The 21,958-nt window shown below is 47.7% G+C and overlaps 3 protein-coding genes across 6 annotated transcripts in view; 2 read left to right on the top strand and 1 right to left on the bottom strand.

The window, feature by feature from the left end:
- Nucleotides 1-528: 528 nt before the first annotated feature.
- On the top strand, nt 529-11,981 carry mctp1b (multiple C2 domains, transmembrane 1b). 2 transcript variants are annotated; one of them, XM_062558734.1, is made up of 21 exons: nt 529-1,026; nt 1,794-1,878; nt 1,948-2,090; nt 2,190-2,269; nt 4,154-4,277; nt 4,557-4,595; nt 5,547-5,708; nt 5,791-5,921; nt 6,736-6,922; nt 7,021-7,114; nt 7,405-7,507; nt 7,860-7,962; nt 8,073-8,174; nt 8,702-8,776; nt 8,927-9,046; nt 9,750-9,860; nt 9,938-9,991; nt 10,069-10,178; nt 10,523-10,632; nt 10,707-10,804; nt 10,938-11,981. In XM_062558734.1, exons 1-21 carry the CDS (start codon nt 670-672, stop codon nt 11,007-11,009), a joined length of 2,460 nt encoding a protein of 819 aa, XP_062414718.1. In that variant the 5' UTR covers nt 529-669; the 3' UTR covers nt 11,010-11,981. The 2 variants fall into 2 exon arrangements, with proteins under 2 accessions (XP_062414718.1, XP_037340993.2); XM_037485096.2 differs by having other exon boundaries at nt 5,544-5,708.
- Nucleotides 11,982-12,309: 328 nt separating this feature from the next.
- On the top strand, nt 12,310-16,409 carry LOC119226804 (arrestin domain-containing protein 3-like). Its single transcript, XM_037485098.2, has 8 exons — nt 12,310-12,724; nt 14,110-14,191; nt 14,472-14,619; nt 15,039-15,141; nt 15,256-15,512; nt 15,752-15,893; nt 16,011-16,165; nt 16,251-16,409. Exons 1-8 carry the CDS (start codon nt 12,445-12,447, stop codon nt 16,308-16,310), a joined length of 1,227 nt encoding a protein of 408 aa, XP_037340995.1. The 5' UTR covers nt 12,310-12,444; the 3' UTR covers nt 16,311-16,409.
- A 3,397-nt stretch (nt 16,410-19,806) lies between these two features.
- Nucleotides 19,807-21,958, bottom strand: part of LOC119227125 (myocyte-specific enhancer factor 2C-like) — a 16,011-nt gene continuing 13,859 nt past the window's right edge. For all 3 annotated transcript variants that reach the window (XM_037485620.2, XM_037485623.2, XM_037485621.2), the window contains exons 7-11: nt 21,408-21,452; nt 21,087-21,247; nt 20,864-20,960; nt 20,216-20,336; nt 19,807-20,131 (exon numbers count right to left, since the gene is read on the bottom strand). In XM_037485620.2, the coding sequence (XP_037341517.2) occupies nt 19,822-20,131; nt 20,216-20,336; nt 20,864-20,960; nt 21,087-21,247; nt 21,408-21,452 (734 nt within the window). In that variant the 3' untranslated portion in view covers nt 19,807-19,821. The remainder of the gene's footprint in view (nt 20,132-20,215; nt 20,337-20,863; nt 20,961-21,086; nt 21,248-21,407; nt 21,453-21,958) is intronic.

Raw genomic sequence — 21,958 nt, 5'->3', positions numbered from 1 at the left:
AGTCTCACCCTCAGACCTGGTTCTGGTTCTCCCGGGCCTCCCTTCTCTCAAGCAGGTTCTGTACCACGTGCTGGGTCTCCAGAGAGGAGAAGCTCTGCTCCTGGAGAAGGAGGAGGAGCTGAGCTCTCCTCCTTCCGGAGGTCCAAGTGAAGCCTTTGGGTCGGTCCACAGTGGACTGGTCTTTGATGGTCTGGATGGATGGGGTCCAGTCTCCATTCAGGACCTGGTGAAACCCTCCATCCCAACATCAAGCTGCTTGTTCCTCCCTCACTGAGAGCAAAACACTGGACTAGATCTCCACTCTTTGCTGTCCTGCTCCTAGATGGTGGAAGGAGCTCTGTGATGACATCAGGACCACAGAGAGCCTTCACATCTTCACACCAAACACTAACACACTGTAGACCTCACTGGGCACTGGGAGACGTATTTCACTGTGGAGATGGAGCTGCATCACGTGGCATCCTTTGTGCACCAGGGGGCAGCAGCGCGAGCCGCAGCACGTCACTGACGTAGCGGAGGAGGAGAGGTGGCTGGAGGGCTGGAACCAGCCAGGTGGAGGCGGGCTCTGCTGTCATCTCCCCCCGCCTGCTGCTCTCGACATCCCCGCGAGGAAAAGGGGGGCGACCCGGAACCAGCGGCCCGTGTGTGAGTGGGTCTCCGGACCTGCAGATGGAGCCGAGCGGCGCGTCCCCGCCGCAGACCACCATCTGGAGACATCTCCAGGCCCGAGCCAAGCCGCTGCTCAGCCCCAAGCTGGGCTCCAGGGACCCCGAGGACAAGAAGGACAGAGGCGGGGGGATCTTCAAGAAGATGAAGCGGAGGGAACTGGCCGTCCTGGACCGGGTGATCTCGTCCTCGCAGCCCGACCTGCTCTTCTCCGGCCCCGGGCTCGGGCGGGAGGAGCCGCCGCCGCAGAAGCCCCCCGTGGCGCACCACAAGAGCTCCTCCCTCGGGGCGGCGTGCCTGGAGAAGCTGGCCGAGCCCCCGGGGGGCAGCGGGGAGGCGGAGAGCCGGGATGAGCAGCCGGTGAGTTACCGATCAATACGATCGATGAGTGATGGCTTTAATTATGTATAATATACTAAACAAACTAAATACACACGTAATGAAAAACACCTCCTCGTGCTCCATCTTCTACTCTGTGTGTGTGTGTGTGTGTCTGTGTGTGTGCGTGTGTGTGTGTGTCTGTAACTCTGTGTGTGTGTGTGTGTGTCTGTAACTGTGTGTGTCTGTGTGTGTCTGTGTGTGTGTCTGTAACTCTGTGTGTGTGTGTGTGTGTGTGTGTGTGTGTCTGTCTGTGTGTCTGTGTGTGTGTGTGTGTGTGTGTGTGTGTGTGTGTGTGTGTGTGTGTGTGTGTGTGTGATTTATTGATTGCACGTGAGTCGGGCTGCAACTAACTATTATTTTGATAATCGATCAATCGGTCAATTCTTTTTTCGATTAATCAATGAATCGGATTAAAAAACATCATTAAAAAGCTTTAGATTCCAACCTTTTATTGTAAAACAGAACTGCAAATTCACATTCAGGTTATATCAAATACTTCAGAAAGTACAGGTTGCTCCTTGATCCATCATTTTAGTTACAGAACAGGTTAGCATGTTAGCGTGTTAGCATCGTAGCAGCGATCAGAGGGGAGGAGGCTGTGTGTGTTACTTCCTGTTAGCGTGTGCTAATGAGCGGTGTAGGACACAAGAGGAAGTCAGGTCTGCAGCTTAATTTCCTCTCGAGGAGTCGGCTTGTTCTGTGCAGCTTTTACATCAACGCCCCCCCCCCCCCCCCCCCCTCGACAGCGACTCGCCCCCCCCAGCTCAGGGATGTACAAGCTGGAGGTGGAACTGAAGAGAGGACGCAACCTGGCCGTTAGAGACCGAGGAGGTGAGTGCTGTAGCTCTGAGGCTCCGCCCCCTTGTGTTTCCTGTCCTTCTGATTGGTCTCTTCCTTCAGGCAGCAGCGATCCGTATGTCAAGTTCAAGCTGGCGGGTAAAGAAGTGTTCAGAAGCAAAACCATCCACAAAAACCTCAACCCCGTGTGGGAGGAGAGAAGCACTCTGTGTCTGGATTGTCTGAGTGACCCTCTGTATGTGAAGGTAGACACACACACACACACACACACACACACACACACACACACACGCATACACACAGCAGTTATGAATGAAGAGGACGTGTCTGCTGCTCCTCTGCAGGTGTTTGACTACGACTTTGGCCTTCAGGATGACTTCATGGGTTCAGCGTACCTTCACCTGGAGTCTCTGGAGCAGCAGAGGTGTGTTTTCATCTTTGTGTCTCTTTAACAAACACACAACAAATCAGATTGAACTCATGTTCCCACTCATATATACACACATAAGGCTGTGTGAGCGTTAAGTGATTCTAACACATATTGATCCAGAGGAAAAGGACATAAACCCTTTTAGAAGACCGTATCAACAGGTCCCGCCCCCTCCCGGTACCTGGGCGCCTGAACTGCATGAATAGAAAGACACTGACTGGTGAGCACAGGGGGCTGCGTTGCCATGACAACCACATTTCATTATTTTGAGTATTTCACACAGCACATGTGAAAAGGGGAAGTGACATCACTGTTGACGGACAGCACCTCCCTTCTTCATCTATTCCGTTGGTTCAAGTTTTTCTGCAGCAAAGCCCCATCGAGGGTTAAAAGGTCGCAGGGACGTCGTTCTTGTCCTTAAAACTGATTGGACCTGACACTTGTAAAGACTTCCTGTCCCTCCCCATTACATAATAGAAGACTCTGGAGAGGATGTGAGCGAAGCTTCTTCACAGCTCTTACTCCACAGATGGAGTCGCCCTGTTGTTGTGAGTCATACAAAAAGTACTTTTTATCAGCTAATCCTGGAAAAGAAAACTGTGAAGAGCGATGCATTCTCATCAAAGCCTTCAGCTCCACCAGCATTGACCACCGAGCCTCGTCTTCCTCAGTCTCTGGATAGGAATCGTTTATGGTTATTTTTCAAAAACAACTCCTCATGTTCCAGTTTGTTTTCTAACCCTTAAACGTTATCTTATCAACTTTATCATAATGACTGGAAGAAAGTTTGTTCAGGTTGTTGTGTGTTCAAGCGTCATTCTCTGTAGTGACCAGCAGGGGGCGACTCCTCTGCTCCCATAGACATCTATGAGGAAATGACTCTACTTCTGTGTAGTGACCAGCAGGGGGCGACTCCTCTGCTCCCATAGACGTCTATGAGGTAATGACTCTACTTCTGTGTAGTGACCAGCAGGGGGCGACTCCTCTGCTCCCATAGACGTCTATGAGGAAATGACTCTACTTCTGTGTAGTGACCAGCAGGGGGCGACTCCTCTGCTCCCATAGACGTCTATGAGGAAATGACTCTACTTCTGTGTAGGGACCAGCAGGGGGCGACTCCTCTGCTCCCATAGACGTCTATGAGGAAATGACTCTACTTCTGTGTAGTGACCAGCAGGGGGCGACTCCTCTGCTCCCATAGACGTCTATGAGGAAATTACTCTACTTCTGTGTAGTGACCAGCAGGGGGCGACTCCTCTGCTCCCATAGACGTCTATGAGGTAATGACTCTACTTCTGTGTAGTGACCAGCAGGGGGCGACTCCTCTGCTCCCATAGACGTCTATGAGGAAATGACTCGACTTCTGTGTAGTAACCAGCAGGGGGCGACTCCTCTGCTCCCATAGACGTCTATGAGGAAATGACTCTACTTCTCTCTTGATTTATTCCCTCAGTAAACATTGTAAACATGAGTTTATGGTCTCAGTCTCTAGTTTCAAGTCTTCTTCAATGCAGCATGATGTTCATTTAGTGAAAGATGGTCCATTTAGAGTCAAACAGACGATAAAGAGGGCAAGCTTTAGGGCGGGGTTACAGGCTGATTGACAGGTCCCTACCAAAGAGGTATACGGCGTCGTCAGTCGACATAGGTTCACTTCTTGTTTCCTGCTAGATAATAAACAAGATGGTGACGCCATAAGTTGAGGCTTCAGAACAACAAACCAAAGGGTTCCTCTCCGGTGTGATTGCGAAACTTAAAGGCGGCATGTTGGTCCTTTCGGTCTCAGACCCTGGGGGGGTCCATCTCTCGAGTTGAAGATATAGCTTATAAAACACCGCTCTTGAGGTTCGCTCCATGTTGCCACCTATGTGGTTGCAGGACGATACCTGTGACCCTGGAGCTGAAGGACCCTCAGCACCCGGATCAGGACCTGGGCTCCCTGGATCTTTCCGTCACCCTGACCCCCAAAGACAGTCCGGTGGAGGAGCGCCGGGACTCGGCGGTACGTACCGACATATCTAAAGAGAGTTATCGATAAGTGCATGCTGCAGCTAATGATAATTCATTATTTTTTTATTGATTAATCCTTGAATACGGAAACCTTGCAGAGAGAAGCGGAAAAATATCTTTTCTCTCCTGTGTTTATGGTTTTGAGGGATAACTTTTGGTTTTAACAGTAATGTTTGTTGCTGTAATACCCATGTTGGCCACTAGAAGTCGAGTCAAGAGTCTCATTCCAGACAGACTTCAGTGGAATTAATGTGATTTAATGTATATTCAGACAATGCTGCTCAGGAGGTCCTGGAAAAGATCCACTAAGGTAAATCCTCATCCTCCTCATCGTCTTCCCCCTCGTCATCATCATTGCGTTCTGACATCGTTTCCTTTTGCTCGTGTTAATATCATTCATATCAAGTTTTGTGTTGAAGGTTTTTCAAATGTTGTTGTGTCTTCAAATGTGTATTCTGCTCTTACATTACTACGTTTACATGCACCAATATTTGAAAGAGGACAGTATACTATGTATATATAGTATATATAGTATGTATCACATTTTGTGTTCAGAATAACACAAATATTAGTTTGCATGTGAACATAGTTTGTGTTGTAGCTGCTTTCATTTCCTGCTGTAACAAGGCCCTGTTGTTCAAATGGATTAACATGCAGGCTAATGTGCTAACATCAAGCTAACACGATGCTATCAGACTAACCCGGCTAACGTGACGTTATCTGGCTACCATAATGGTATCAGGTTAATTCAAGACACTATTTTCCATCAGGCTAACTTTATCTGGCTAACATCATTGCATTATCAGGCCAACATGAAGCTATCATGATGCTATTAGGCTAACATTATCTAGCTAACGTGACGTTATCAGGCTACCGTGACGTTATCAGGCTAATGTTATGTTATCAAGCTATCATGTGCTGTTACCGGGTTTACATCAGGCTAATGTGATTTTGCCATGGTAACACAATGTTACCAGGTTAGCGTGATATTATAATGCTAATGTGAGCTATGAGGCTAACATCCTTCTGTCAGACTAAGGTGATGTTTATATCAGTTAATGAGATGTTATTGGGCCAACACCATACCATCAGGTTAACATAATCAGGCTAACTTAAAAATCCTTTAAAACATTGGAGAATATAAACCTTGCTCATCATTCGTATCAAGCTCACATATGAAGAACAGGCTGCTTGTTGTGCTTCTTCTACCTGACATTTGAATAAAGGTTTGTGTGTGTGTGTGTGTGTGGACCATCGGCAGCAGTCGCTGCGTCTCTCAGACCTTCATCGTAAATCTCAGCTCTGGCGAGGCATCGTCAGCATCGCGCTGATCGAAGGCCGGAACCTGATCCCCATGGACCCCAACGGCCTGAGCGACCCGTACGTCAAGTTCAGGCTGGGACCCCAGAAGTACCGCAGCAAGGTACCGCTGACCTCGGGTCAGTCTCCGAAAGCAGGGCTTCTTCAAACTGAGAGCATGTTTCCCACAATGCATTTGTGTGCAGACTGTGCCAAAGACGCTGAGTCCCCAATGGAGGGAGCAGTTTGACCTCCATATGTACGAAGAGACCGGGGGGGTGCTGGAGATCACGGTGTGGGACAAAGACACCGGGAGGAGAGACGACTTCCTCGGGCGGTCAGTAGGTGTCTTCCCTCTTCGTCTGCATTTATTTGTTTAATTTGAACTTAATTTGAAAACAAGAAGCATCGGATAAAACAATAACAACAAACAGTTTCTCCAGAACCTTTTCAATGATCCCTTGATATCTATATCTCCGACAGGACGTAGAACCTCCTCAATGACCACTCAATGTCCTGAGAGACTCATAGAGCACCCGAAATAACCTCTAGAACCCTTTCAATGACCCATAAACCCCCTCCAGCACTCTGACATGTCTAGATCCTTTCCAATCACCAGTTAAAGGAGCCATAGAAGATCCTTAAGGATCTCTAAAACATTTCCAATGTCAGCTAAACCTGCTACAGGGTTCTAAGACCCCCTCAAAAGCTGTTTCCATGAACCCTAGATAGGACCTTCTAAAGGATTTAGAACCTTTTCAATCACCACTAAACCTAGTCGTCCCATATTCAACCCTTAAGGATCTCCAGGACCTTCTCAATGATTACCAGAACTTTCCAAAGGGTGTGAAGAACCTCCTACAGGCTCACTAAAACTCCTGGAGGAGTCATAGAGAAAACTCAGCCGCCAAACCTTCTAAACGACTACCTAACGTGTAAATGATCTGACATCATAATATATGTGTTTAAATGTACATTCTATATTTTGGTATATTTTCTTTGGCTTTATTGGGTTGTATAAAATATATTAAAAATGTTTATTAATAAATAATTCTGATTTCAGTCTGACCTTCATTCTGACCACATGTGTGCTCCTTGTGTGTACATTACGTGTACTCTGTGTGTACTTTTACCCTGTTCCTTCCCACCAGCTGCCAATTGGACCTGTCCACCCTGCCCAAGGAGCGGACCCACCACCTGGACCTTCTCCTGGAGGAGTCCCGGGGCCTCCTGGTGCTGCTGGTCACGCTGACCGCCTCCTCCCACGTCTCCATCGCCGACCTCTCCCTCACGCCACTCGATGACCCGCTGGAGCGCCGCGAGGTTCTCGCACGCTACGTGAGCGGCTCTCTTAGAGGCTAACGGTCAGATCCGAAGAAGGAAGGACGGGAAAAAAACACAGCGCTATGAAGTACTTCCTGTCTTCTCCCCCGCAGGGCGCGCTGAGGTCCTTCTCCAACATCAAGGATGTTGGCATCGTCCAGGTGAAGGTCATGAGAGCAGAAGGACTCATGGCAGCAGACGTAACAGGTAATCAGAAATACCTCCTATACTGTACTTTATACTACTACAAGGTACTCTGTCCATTATCTACTGGATCTCACCTACTATATGGTACTCAATACTCCCTGTACTCTACTTTATACTACTATGAGGTACTCTATACATTATCTACTGGATCTACACTACTACTTAATAAATCTTGTACTGTACTTTATGTTACTACAAGGTACTTAAATACCTATGTAATACTTTATACTCCTGCCTAGTACTTAATATTCAGTACAGTTGTTTATACTGTGTTATATGTGTACTTGTAGGTAAGAGCGATCCCTTCTGTGTACTGGAGCTGAATAACGACCGGCTGCAGACTCCCACTGTTTACAAGAACCTGAATCCAGAGTGGAACAAAGTCTTCACCTTGTGAGTCCACCGGAGTACTACCAGTACTTCACCCTGTTAAACTCTAGTACTACTCTGAATACTTCATGTCAGCGTTCTGTGTTCACATTTTAGTACTGCTCACTTATTCATCTCCATGTCTTTATTATCACTTCAAATGTATTTTAACCAAACATGTAAATCAATGCTTATGGATATTAACTAGAATAGTTAATTTTGGTTTGGTTCCAGGTCAGAGGGACCATTCTAAATACTGATCCAAACACGGTGTAATCCAATCAGTGAATACGTCTCCCTTTTGTCATACGATAAATCCCCAGAATGGCGTTTGAACATAGAGCATGAAGACAGGTGTGCTTCTCTCCCTCCTCAGCAACGTCAAAGACATCCACGCCGTGCTGGAGGTGACGGTGTTCGATGAGGACCGCGACCGCAGCGCCGACTTCCTGGGGAAGGTGGCCATACCTTTACTACACGTGAGTGTGAGGGGAACAACAGGTGTACAGCACATGAAGACAGGGGGGAGACTACCACAGGTACACCGGGGGCCGACTGATGAACCTGCAGCGACGTCTTTTTACTTCAGATACGAAACGGAGAGCAGAAGAGTTACGAGTTGAAAAACAAAGAGCTGACCGGAAGAACGAAGGGAACCATCTACCTGGAGATCGATTTGGTGTACAACACCGTGAGTAGAGAGATACTTCAGTGCTAACTACTAGAGGTACCCTCAGGTACTTCAATACTAGCTACTAGAGGTCCCCTCAGGTACGTCAATACTAGCTACTAGAGGTACCCTCAGGTACTTCAATACTAGCTACTAGAGGTACCCTCAGGTACTTCAATACTAGCTACTAGAGGTACCCTCAGGTAGTTCAATACTAGCTACTAGAGGTACCCTCAGGTACGTCAATACTAGCTACTAGAGGTACCCTCAGGTACGTCAATACTAGCTACTAGAGGTACCCTCAGGTACGTCAATACTAGCTACTAGAGGTACCCTCAGGTACATCAATACTAGCTACTAGAGGTACCCTCAGGTACGTCAATACTAGCTACTAGAGGTACCCTCAGGTACGTCAATACTAGCTACTAGAAGTACCCTCAGGTACATCAATATTAGCTACTAGAGGTACCCTCAGGTACTTCAGTGCTAGCTACTGCGTCTCAGAGCTACATGTCCTGGGTCACATGACCTGCTGTCGTCCTCTGCAGGTTAAAGCTGCTCTCAGGTCAGTCGTTCCTGCAGAGCAGAAATACATCGAGGAGGAACCTAAAGTCTCCAAGCAGGTTTGCCATGTGCATTGTTATTATTATTGTTAATTATTATATTTATTTAGGCAAAAAGAAAGATAATACTGCTAGATGTAAGAATATTTAAATAAAGTCTATGTTAATATTTATAGTATTCATTCATATCACCATCTTTTCATCCCTCAGCTTCTGCAGCAGAACTTTAACCGCGTGAAGAGGTGCATCATGGTCCTGATCAGCTACGGAGCGTTTATTAACAGCTGCTTCGAGTGGGAGTCTGCACAGAGGAGCATCATCTCCTTTGTGGTGTGAAGCACACACACACACACACATACACACACACACACACACATACACACACACACACACACACACACACACATACACATCTACACACACACACACACACACACATACACATCTACACACACACACACACACATACACATCTACACACACATATCTACACACACACACTCACACACATACACACACACATACACATCTACACACACACATACACACACACACACGCACATCTACACACACTCACACACACACACATACACATCAACACACACACACACACACATGGGCATGTGTCTTAAGTGTGTGAGCAGTAAGAGTCCTCCATAGACCTCTAACAAGTGAGCCTGGTCCACATGGAGGATCAGGACTGAAGTGAGCCTGGTCCACATGGAGGATCAGGACTAAAGTGAGCTTGGTCCACATGGAGGATCAGGACTGAAGTGAGCCTGGTCCACATGGAGGATCAGGACTGAAGTGAGCCTGGTCCACATGGAGGATCAGGACTAAAGTGAGCTTGGTCCACATGGAGGATCAGGACTGAAGTGAGCCTGGTCCACATGGAGGATCAGGACTGAAGTGAGCCTGGTCCACATGGAGGATCAGGACTAAAGTGAGCTTGGTCCACATGGAGGATCAGGACTGAAGTGAGCCTGGTCCACATGGAGGATCAGGACTAGGTCCTGAGGTGTCTTCCTCTCAGCTCTTCGTAGTGGTCGTGTGGAACTTTGAGGTCTACATGCTGCCGATGGCTCTGCTGCTGCTGCTGGTCTGGAACTACGTCATGTCCTCCATCAGAGGGACCACGGACACGGTGAGCAGACCAGGACACCGGGACTCAGCCGCCGCCCCCCTCACATACTTAAACATTTTCCTTTCCCCCTGCTGCAGTCCCTGGACGCCATGTTCGAGTGGGAGGACGAAGAAGAGGACAGAGAGGACAAGGTAGCGTCGCCGTGGCAACGCGTTTATGTCAGCCGTGATCCAATGAGATTGAGACCTTTTTCCATTGTGTGTTTCAGGAGGCGGAGCCAAAGGGCTTCATGGACAAACTGTACGCCATCCAGGACGTGTTCATCAGCGTCCAGAGCGCGCTGGACGACGTGGCGTCCTACGGAGAGAGGATGAAGAAGTGGGTATCCTGCTGGGGGGGGAGGGGCTAAAGAAGAGAGGCGGAGCTCTCTGTAGTGCAAATAAAGAGTGATCACAGGAAGTCCCTCCTCTTTGGAATGGAATTAAGCTTTGTGTACATTCATGTTGGATTGATGCTCCCTTTATTCACTCGTTCATATTGACCTCAAGCTAAAGATTTATGAACTATAGTTGTCTCTGAAGTAGTCTCTGAAGTCGTCTTTGAAGTCGTCTCTTGTCCCTGAAGTCGTCTCTGAAGTTGTCCCTGAAGTAGTCTCTGAAGTTGTCCCTGAAGTCGTCTCTTGTCCCTGAAGTAGTCTCTGAAGTTGTCTCTCTTGTCTTCAGCACCGTTAACTGGACCGTGCCGTTCCTCAGCTGGCTGGCCATCGCCGTCTTGTCCTCGGCCACCGTGCTCCTCTACCTCGTCCCCCTGCGGTACCTGCTGCTGGCCTGGGGTCAGTACTCAGACGTACATGTGTGTACTCAGGTTTGTCTCCGCGTGGGTACAAGTGTGTCTCGTCCTCCTCAGGTGTCAACAAGTTCACCAAGAAGCTGCGAGATCCGTATCTGATCGACAACAACGAGCTGCTGGACTTCCTGTCCCGCGTCCCGTCCGATGTCCAAGTGGTGCGTGACCGTTAAAGAGGGAGGGGGGCCGGGGGGGTATGTCTTATAGCAAGGATATTTAAACTAATTGCTATGTGTTTTTGTGTGGTGTGTGTGGTGTGTGTGTGTGTGTGTCTGTGTGTGTGTGAGACAGATGCAGTACCGAGAGCTGAAGACAGAATCTGGACAAACTCCTGTCAAACGCCGGAGGACGGCCCCCACTTAACCCCGCCCACTTAGCCCCGCCCCAACTAAGCCCCGCCCCAGTTGATCCCGCCCCCAGTTGGCCCCGCCCCCAGCTCGCCCCTTTCCAATGAGACTTGATTGTAACTCAGAGGACTCTTCATTCACTTTATTTCATTTTCATGTTGTTGTCTCATGAAGTTTTGTGTTTTTCTGGAGGAAAACGTCGTTGTTGCTCTTCCACACATCGAGTTTTTCTTTCTTCTCTTTCTTTATATTTTTTAAATAGACAGATTTTTTAGGATTATAGCTTGTATTAGATCATGAATGTTCAACCTCTACAACAGGGACCAAAAACTGGATTAGTATTTTTTTATCTTAATCTCAGAGAAAATACAAAAATATTTTTTAATAATTTAACATTCTTAATATTAAGCCCAACTGTGTATTTATTTTATTTCTATGGTATTTTAATGCTCTGTTGATTCCTGCATGAACATGAATGCATGATCAATAATAATAATCGAATCAAAGAATATAAAACATTCTCGGTGCCATTTTAATACTTTTAATACTATTTTTTCTTAAATGTTTTGTGGTATTTTAGAGGTCTGAATACTTCCTCCACTTTAAGATGCATTTACTCGTCACTTTACTGGTTTGTTTTATTCATTCTTTTAACAGAATCCTTTTACCTGGACTCTACTTTTTGCCGACTTCTCACCACTAACAATCTATTTTCTTTTTCGTAACTTTTTCCTGTTTTTCGTTTATAGTTTACAGTTTATAATCTGCAGTATTTCATACGCAGTGCATTATGGGATGTCGTGCATGGCACCTTTGTGTGCGTCAAAGTGTTTTTGCATGACTGAACATGAACTTTATGCAAAGTGTATTTGTGGACACTGAATGTGAAGTTCATGGATGCTCTCCTGTTGCATCATGGGTATTTACTGCTGCTGCGTTTGTGTCGTGTTTGTCTGAGAAAATATATTTGTACACAGATGCAGGTGTGAGGTTTTATTTCGTAACGGATGGTTTCACAGGTAAAAATATTCTACTTTGTTTCAGTATAAAATACACAAAGGGAGTACAAGTACCTCATTACAGTACTTGAGTAAATGTACTGCATTGTTTAATATTTGTAGTACTTAAGGTACGTTAAGGTACTTATTGTGTTCTACTACATCACAGTGCAGGGTGGAGTAGATATTTTAATCCTTCTGGTGTGAGGGCAGCAGTACTGCGGCTCGCGCGTGCGTGGTGCGCACATGCTCAGTGGAGCGTTCCGCGCGCACGGAGGCTTTAAGAGCGCGCGGCCACAGCGTCACCGGAGAGACACCGGGGGAGGAGAGCTGGAGCGCGGCTCCCCGCTGGGCCCCCGCAGCTAGTGCGCGTGCACCCCGCGGCTGTGCGCGCACGCCGCCTCCCCCGCAGACTCGCGTAGACACATCGCTCGTTGCAGTGCGCGCCCCGCCATGCTGCGGGGCAAGGTGCGGGCCCTCGCGGTCCACCTGGACGGCTCCGACCGGAACGACCTGCCGGCGTTCTCCGGCGGGGACCCGGTGTCCGGGCGCGTGGTGGTGGAGGTGACCGGGGACGTGCGCGTGAGGAGCCTGGACGTGACGGCGCGGGGAGTCGCCAAGGTGCGCTGGACCGAGTCCCGGAACGCCGGGGCCAACACGGCGTACACGCAGAACTACACCGAGGAGGTGGAGTACCTGCACCACCAGGACACCTTGATCGGGGAGGAGCGAGGTGAGGAGCTGTTGTTGTTGTTGTTGTTTACACCGTCAGCTGTTGATCGTGTTTGACAACAGCTGATTCCTGTGAAAAACTTAACGGTGAAAAGGCTGAAAAGATCCCGGTGCTGATGCAACAGCTGATGGCTCTGCTTCGGGAGCGCGTGCGTTATAGTGGGGGTTCCGCTGTGTTCTTTGGTGTCTTCACGGTTCATGTTGTTCATGAAGAAGACGAAACACAACGAGAAGAAGAACAAGAAACAACGTGTTTTCATTTCGCTCTTTTTTCTGGTGACATCGTAAAGAGAAGCTGCAGCCAACTCCCTTTGTTCGAAGCGGTTCAAGCCTGTTCAGGAACTGAAGGGGGGGTTGTGGGGGGGGGGGGATAATACGAGCTGCAGGGCGGAGCTTCCTCCTCCACCTGTTGTTCACTGACTGCTCCCAGTGGAACCAGTGCTCTAACTGGGAGAAGACTCCAAGGAGTGAGAGACAGAACATGGAGGCCTTTTAGTTATCTTCTTTCTGTCCGGGGGGGTCAAAGGTCACGAAGCAGGGACACAATGACATCACTGCCACCTTTCAGGGGATGGATTGGTACACTGACTCCGGGTCACATTCCTGAGCTTTGGTCACATGGTCGTCCTCAGGGAAGATCGGCACATATTTAAAAGCCCAAAAAGAATTTTAAAAATGTAGGAAAAGTGCTTCACAAGAACATCTTCTGAAGGGTCCTTTAGTTCTTATGAGGTCTGCACCAGAACCACATCTACACCAGAACCACGTCCACACCAGAACCACGTCCACAACATTCAAATCTCCTCATCTTCTATTGAACTCAGAGTTTCAGGTCTACCTGTTAGTTCACTGTTCTTGTCCGACACCCTTCCTCCTCCTCCTCCTCCTCCTCACCACAGGCTGTGCTCATGTGGGCAGGGGCTTGTCCGGGCCGACCAATCAGAGCCCGGCATCCGCTGCGTGCCACGCTGTCCTCCAATGGGGAGCCGAGCTGTGATGCAGGCGGCGGGTTTCCAGCTGAAGGAGGCTGCTGAGTCTGGTTCATACCGGTCTGCTCCTGATCTGTGTGTGTGGACACACACACACACACACACACACACACACACACACACACACACACACACCGCTGTTGATGACAGCTATCACAGAGACACACAAATGAAAAACAGAAGAAATGAGGAAGTGGAGTTCAGGCTCTTTGTCTGCAATCCGTTTCTTCTTCACTGATAAAGTGACACGATTACTCTTAAATGTGAACTTCCTTTTCATTTTCTTTTGTCAATAAACAACTTTGTCTTTTGTCTCAAAGGAAAAAAATCAAAATGATTTTAACATCAGAAAACGTTTTGTCGTCTTTGATCAAACATGTAAATGATTCTGTTTCAGATGAGGACGGATCAGAAGAAGCTCTCACGGTCCTCCACACCGGCCTCCACGAGTTCGCCTTCAGCTTCAACCTGCCCCAGATGTGAGTACTCCAAGTACCCTTACCCTAGTACAAGTACAACGAGAGGTAGCTTCAACCTGGCCCAGATGTGAGTACTCCAAGTACCCTTACCCTAGTACAAGTACAACGAGAGGTAGCTTCAACCTGGCCCAGATGTGAGTACTCCAAGTACCCTAATACTAACCCTTTGACTAAAGTAGGATTATGACCACAGGGCTGTCACTGGTGATGTAGTACTGTAAGGTAGTTTTTCATGGTACTTGTACACTAATACTGCTTTGCCCCCCCCACCCCCCCTCAGGGCCCTGGCCACCTCCTTTGAGGGGAAGCACGGCAGCGTGAGGTACTGGGTGAAGGCGGAGCTTCACCGGCCGTGGCTGCTGCCGCTGAAAGTGAAGAAAGAGTTGATCGTGTTCGAGCACATCGACATTAACACGCCGCTGCTGCTGGTGAGAGACGCTGTATGCTAAGCTAACCACTTAGCTAACCACTTAGCTAACCAGTTAGCTAACCACTTAGCTAACCACTTAGCTAACCAGTTAGCTAACCACTTAGCTAACCAGTTAGCTAACCACTTAGCTAACCACCACGACTTGGTTGACTGAAAAGTGCTTGCGAGCCGGAACAGGAAGTGTTCTGCTTCAATGATCTTATGGGGACTTCTGGATGGACCTTTACAAGTCGGTTCTAGACAGAATCTTATGATATGTTGGGTTTATTTATTTATATATATTGATGACTGATGCTGTCGAGCTAGGCTAGCTGACCCCAGCGCCATGTTGAGTGCGTCTCACAACCGGCTGGCGTGAGAAGGCCGAAGTGTCCGTGACTTTGTGGAGACGCTAACACGGACGCCGCTGTGCTTCAGGCTCCTCAGGCCGGCTCCAAGGAGAAGACGCTGTGCTGCTGGTTCTGCGCATCGGGCCCCATCTCCCTCAGCGCCAAGATCGAGCGGAAGGGCTACACTCCAGGTGAGCCCGACGCTCCTGCTGACTCCTCCCTCTTCCTCCTGTTGGTTCTTCCGCTCTCATGGTTTCACTTCTCTCTCAGTCCGACAGACTGATCCCTTCTCCCTTCTCTCCAAGGCGAGTCCATCCACATTTTCGCCGAGACGGAGAACTGTTCGTCCCGGGTGGTGGTGCCCAAGGCCGCCCTGTACCAGACCCAGACCTTCTTCGCCAAGGGAAAGGGGAAGCAGATCCAGCAGCTGGTGTCCAACCTGAGGGGAGACCCCCTTCCGCAGGGCAAGAGCCAGAGCTGGGAGGGCAAGCTGCTGAAGATCCCCCCGGTGTCGCCCTCCATCCTGGACTGTCCCATCATCAGGGTGGAGTACACCCTCGTGGTGAGTCGCGTTGTGGACAATCAGACCCGAAGACCAGAAGGACGCAGATGCTCTGCTTAAGTTAAGGTGGCATCACGGGGTTTTACTGTTTAGGAGTAAAGGCATCAAATCTCCATTTAACCTAAACACAGAAGTGTTACAGTATCAAAAGTAAAACTACTCCTTGTTGAAAAGTACCATGTTGTAATAGTAATATATATTCATTAATATGAATGATGCCCCCCCCCCCTCGTCCCCAGGTGTACGTGGACGTTCCTGGCGGGTTGAACTTGTCCCTCTCGTTGCCGTTGGTGATCGGCACCATTCCTCTGCACACCTGCACCTCCCGGACCTCCAGCATCAGCTGCTGCAGCGCCGCGGGCTGGCTGGAGCGGCCCGAGGGTGAGAAGGAACACGTGCACACGCACACGCGCACACAGACACACACACACACACACACACACACACACACACACACACACACACACGCTCTCTAACCTGCTCGTCTGTCTGCTGCAGCGCCGCCGAGTTACGGCGATCTGGAGATATCGGAGGCCCACAGGAGGGAGTGTCTGCAAGGCTGCGACGGGTCCGAGGGGGGGGGGGCGGACCGGGGGCCGCTGCTCACTTACATCACCCAGTTCAGATACCTGCCCCCCCCACTCTACTCCGAGGTAGTTAGTGCACACACGAAAACAGAGTACACCAAGTATGTGGTTAAGATGCAGTGATGAAGACCCTCCCGCCCCCCCCCCACAGGTGGACCCGTACCCCGACCCTGTGGAGGTCACATGTCAGGACACATGTCCGTCCCGCTGAGGACGCTCCAGGGCTTGAGGGACATCGTCCCTCCTCACCAGATGATGTATCCGCACTGACTCCGAGGGGGGGGGTCACCGTAGGTCTATGGGCCGGGGGGGGTGGGGGGGGGGGTTCTGCACCTCCACAGGGAACTTTGCACAAACCGTCTTCACTGTTTTTCCTCTCGGTGTCTTTTCTATTCTGCAGATGTTTCTTGTTCCTCTGGTTGGTCCAAACGTTTCACACCTCAACAAACACACAAAATAACGCCTGTGTGTGTGTGTGTGTGTGTGTGTGTGTGTGTGTGTGTGTGTGTGTGTGTGTGTGTGTGTGTGTGTCTGTGTGTGTCTGTGTGTGTCTGTGTGTGTGTGTTTTAATGACCAGGGACTCAGAGTCAAAGCACAACTCCGACCAATATAATTTACCACAAGTCGCCTGTCGGTTTCTGCTCTGAACTAAAGCTTCTCTTGCTATAGATTATTATTATTATTATTATCTTTTTTAGAAGCTTTGTTCTGATGAAAGAAATGACATAAAAAGATACACATGTTTACAGATGAATGCATCATATTGAGAATGTTGTTCAAACAGCTTCCACCTAAAACTTCAAAGTGCAATATATTTTTGTATTTGCATTCTTTTTTTTGCACTAGTTTTTCCATATAATTTGTTGCTGTTTATTCCATTTCTCTGCATTATATATAATTATGTTATTGGTGTCATGATCAATCTTTTGATCAAATAAAGTTTTATTTTATGAAATAATGGGGCATTTGTGGTGTTTTTGTCGTGTGAAACTGAAGTTGTGTTAACGACACCAAAGATCTACAACTTGAAATATGAATCAATAACTATTTATACTTCATATTGTAAAAGTGTCTCTATCACAGCTCCCCACATGAAGAAATGCTGCTTCACCTTTTAATCATTTAAATAATAACTTCCTTTAATTTAACTAACTTGTTTGATTATGAAGGCTCATAAAAGCTTTACTTTTAGTACTCACCAGATAGTACACACTCATAGTTTTACATGAGTGAATAACTCCTCCAATCACATCAGTTTCCTGTGTTTCCTCATGGCGTTGTCATGGTAACGGACCCACTTTGCTCCTCTGTGCTAGTGGCTCACTTCTTAAAGGCTCATCGTTTGTTGGGTCACTCCCACAGCGCGTCACGCCGTGAGAACGCAGCAGGCCTCCCGCGGGTCACATGACCATGTTTTGGCTTCAACCAAGCACGCTGATAAGCAGGAACCGGTCTGAACCGGATGAGACGCTGCCATGAAGCAAAGATCTTACACACACACTCACACACACACACACATATACACACACACACACACTCACACACACACACACACACTACACATCGTATTGAGAGACGTGTCCTCTGTCCTCTGAGAACGTCCCGCTGGAACAAAGAAGAAAAAACACCCATCGTAACAGCCTGTTTTTATTTTGGTATATTTTTCTGCAAAATACAAACTGCGATGTTTGTGTGAAGGAGACGTTGTGCGTCTCCTCCTGAGGAACGTCGCCCCCCCGAGGCGACAAAGGCCCGCTTATGCCGCTAAAACCACTTCTGTTACAACACGAACTCGTGGTTATTAGAAGCGCGTCTAAAGAGGGGAAGATTTAACACGTGTGGTACAGAGGTCATTCACAGGGTCAACTGTCTGCCCCCCCCTGCAGAAAAAAACACATCAGGGCTCCGCCCTTTTTGTCCTAAACTAAAGCAGCTTTAATTTAATAAAGGGGTTCCACTCGGGACACAGGTTCAAGGTCCAAATATATTCATATACATATATATATATATATATATGTATGTATATGAATGTATATGTATACATATACATTCATATACATATATGTATGTATATGTATTTAATATGTGAACCGCCTCTGCTCTGTTCACGCTCTTATTGTGGCGGGGGGTGGAGACAGTTTACAAGGCACAAGTTATCTGAAATGTCCACAGTGTCCCTCTAGAGTCACAGTACACTGGTGGTGTACAAGTACTTGAATCATTTTGAGGTATTATTTCTACGTTATGCTACTTTTATAATTCTATTAAACTATTGACCTACAATATGAAAGATTTTTGTATTTTCTTCATACATTAATTGTACTTTTACTTCAGTAAAGGGGTTAGGGTTGTAAAAAGACATTTATATAGAATCCCGAGGAATTTGTCCTTTTGTGAGACACATTTTGACCTTTGACCTTTTAAAATATTGTTGTTTCTTTAACTTCCAGTTACATTAAAATCTCCCTGAATGTTACTGTCATCTAAGAATATCAATTTGATATAATAAAGAATTTATATATATAAACGTTGTTTAATGGGACCACTATGCTAAGCTAACCGCTAGCTTCCTCTGGGGGTCAGTGGGTTGGATTCTTAAAACCAGATGTTCAGTTTGTGTGGAAGCAAATAAACGCTGACAAAATACTTCATGGAGTCGAATTCAAAGCCTTTGATGTGGTTGGATTTGACCCCTAAAGGTCAAAGATTTTAATCCACATTTAAGAATCTTAAGTCATTACCATTTCTTATGTAGTTTTTCATGCCTCATTATTTATAATGAATTGAATCCCTTTGGAGGGATATTTGTACAACATATTTATGGATCTGTATCAGCAAACACTGTGGTTCCTTATTGAGTAACATGTTTCCATCTGATTGACACGCTGTCAACGCTTTGATCTTTGATCCACAGACTTCTAGTGAAACCTTTCTATGCAACCTGTCCAGAGGACCTCCTCCTTCAGCATCCACCCACCACAGCATCTCCATCTCCTCCTCTCCTCCTCTCCTCCTCTCATCTCCATCTCCTCCTCTCCTCCTTTCCTCTACTCTCCTCTCCTCCTCTCCTCCTCTCATCTCCATCTCCTCCTCTCCTCCTTTCCTCTCCTCTCATCTCCATCTCCTCCTCTCCTCCTTTCCTCTCCTCTCATCTCCATCTCCTCCTCTCCTCCTCTCCTCCTCTCATCTCCATCTCCTCCTCCTTTCCTCTCCTCCTCTCCTCCTCTCATCTCCATCTCCTCCTCTCCTCCTCTCCTCCTCTCATCTCCATCTCCTCCTTTCCTCTCCTCCTCTCCTCCTTTCCTCTCCTCCTCTCCTCCTCTCCTCTCCTCCCTCCACTTGCTCCCTCCCTGCCTCCATCACGTTCACGTTTAGAAGTGCGTGACGTTGTTGAACCTGCAACACGGTGCCGAGTACCAGACTTCTTCTTCTTCTGTTTGCATAGATGTGCTTATTTCTTCTTCACCTCCTACACCCCCCCCCCTCATCATCATCATCATCATCATCATTATCATCAGAGGGAAGGTGAGTGATTGTCTCTTCAGTGCAGTGTGATGAATTCGTCCCTGATCACTGTATTCTTATGAAACAGCTTGACTTCCCCCCCCCCCCCCCGTGACACATAGAGCACGCCTACTCGGCACAAGAAAACATGACAACACAATAAGGTAACTTTCACTGCCCCCCCCCCCCCCCCCCCTCGTGGCTGCAGGGCGGCTCCTTCATGTGGCCCAGCCCTCCGACAGCCTCATGCGTTTCACTGGGCTGTGGCGCTGCTCCTGATTGGCCAGCGGCTGGAGGAGGAAGTTGCCGCGGTGATCCTCGCTGCCCTCGTACGGGCTCCCGCAGCTGGAGGCGCTGTTGCCAGGGGAACGGCCCACGGAGCACCCGGCCAAGGTCACGCACCCGCCGACCAGCCCCGCGCCCGCCATGCCAAGGCCCCCCCGGTCCCGGGGGGGGGAGGCCGGCTCGGCCTTGATGTGGAGGTTCGGGTGGTGAGCGGAGGAGACGTTCAGGTTCTGGCACAAGGTTCTGAGGGACCAGAAGGAGGCGCCGGTTCAGCAACATGAAGAAAGCGCCCTCCATTGAACCCCCCCCCTCCCCAAAGCCTCTCACCCCATGTGACCCAGCGCCGAGTGCTGGACGTTGTGTATCTGCTGCTGCTGCTGCCAGCTCGGTACCGACCCGAGACCAGAACCTCCGAACCCGCTGAGGGAGGACGGGTCACCGCCGAAGTCTGAGGAAACACACGGATACCTGGTGTGTGTGTGTGTGTGTGTGTGTATATAGATGTGTGTATATGTGTATATAGATGTGTGTATATGTGTGTATATGTGTGTGTATGTGTGTATATGTGTATATAGATGTGTGTATATGTGTGTATATGTGTGTGTATGTGTGTATATGTGTATATAGATGTGTGTGTATATGTGTATATAGATGTGTGTGTATATGTGTATATAGATGTGTGTGTATGTGTGTATATAGATGTGTGTATATGTGTGTATATGTGTGTGTATGTGTGTATATGTGTATATAGATGTGTGTGTATATGTGTATATAGATGTGTGTGTATGTGTATATAGATGTGTGTGTATGTGTATATAGATGTGTGTATATGTGTATATAGATGTGTGTGTATATGTGTATATAGATGTGTGTGTATGTGTATATAGATGTGTGTGTATGTGTATATAGATATGTGTGTATGTGTGTATATAGATGTGTGTGTATGTGTGTATAACCTGTGCTTGTCGTACTCACCTGTCCCGTAGGAGGAGGACAGGTGTCCCCCCACCAGCTGTCCCGGGAGCGTCTGCGTGCAGAGGGACAGACTCTGAGAGGGACTGATCCTGTGGCTCTGGGGGGGGGGGGGGGGGGGCACACTCAGTGTCATATAACCACAATTCACCTATTTGTGTCTCTAATGGACCGAAGCATCTCCATAAAGAACAGCTGCACATCCTCTTTGATTCAAAGATCTCACCATGGGGGGCATGTTGCTGCACTTGTTGGGGGGGGGCAGCAGCGTGCGGAGGTCCGGCTTCCGGCTCACGCTCATCGGGGGAGGAGTCTTCTCCTGCAGGTGCTTGGCCACGCCTCCCGGAGACGAGCAGTGGTTACCGTGGTTACCGTAGCCGCCGTCTCCTGCGGACGGGATTAAACGTTTTATTATAACACGCTTTATATACCATATATTTTATAAAATAGCATGATTTAATATCAAATATTTCATTATAATTTTACATTTTATAATAGAATCTGATGTAACATCGTATAATATAATAATGATAAAATAGTGTCTCACCAACACTGGAGACGAGTGCAGCCTGAAGCTCTGAGTTTATCAGTCCTTCACAAACACATTATCACATTATCACATTATCACATTATCACAATATCACATTATCACATTATCACAATATCACATTATCACATTATCACAATATCACAATATCACATTATCACATTATCACAATATCACATTATCACATTATCACATTATCACAATATCACATTATCACATTATCACAATATCACATTATCACATTATCACAATATCACAATATCACATTATCACATTATCACAATATCACATTATCACATTATCACATTATCACATTATCACAATATCACATTATCACATTATCACAATATCACAACTATTGAATCATTGCTTCAGCTACAACCAATCAATCAGTGAGGTGGATCAGTGAGGTGGATCAGTGAGGTGGATCAGTAAGGTGGATCAGTGAGGTGGATCAATGAGGTGGATCAATAAGGTGGATCAGTGAGGTGGATCAATGAGGTGGATCAGTGAGGTGGATCAATGAGGTGGATCAGTGAGGTGGATCAGTG

Source organism: Pungitius pungitius, chromosome 18, assembly GCF_949316345.1.
Source record: "Pungitius pungitius chromosome 18, fPunPun2.1, whole genome shotgun sequence".
Classification (NCBI taxonomy): Eukaryota; Metazoa; Chordata; class Actinopteri; order Perciformes; family Gasterosteidae; genus Pungitius; species Pungitius pungitius.
The sequence above is the reverse complement of the archived record's forward strand: the minus strand, read 5'-3'. Positions and strand labels throughout refer to the sequence as shown.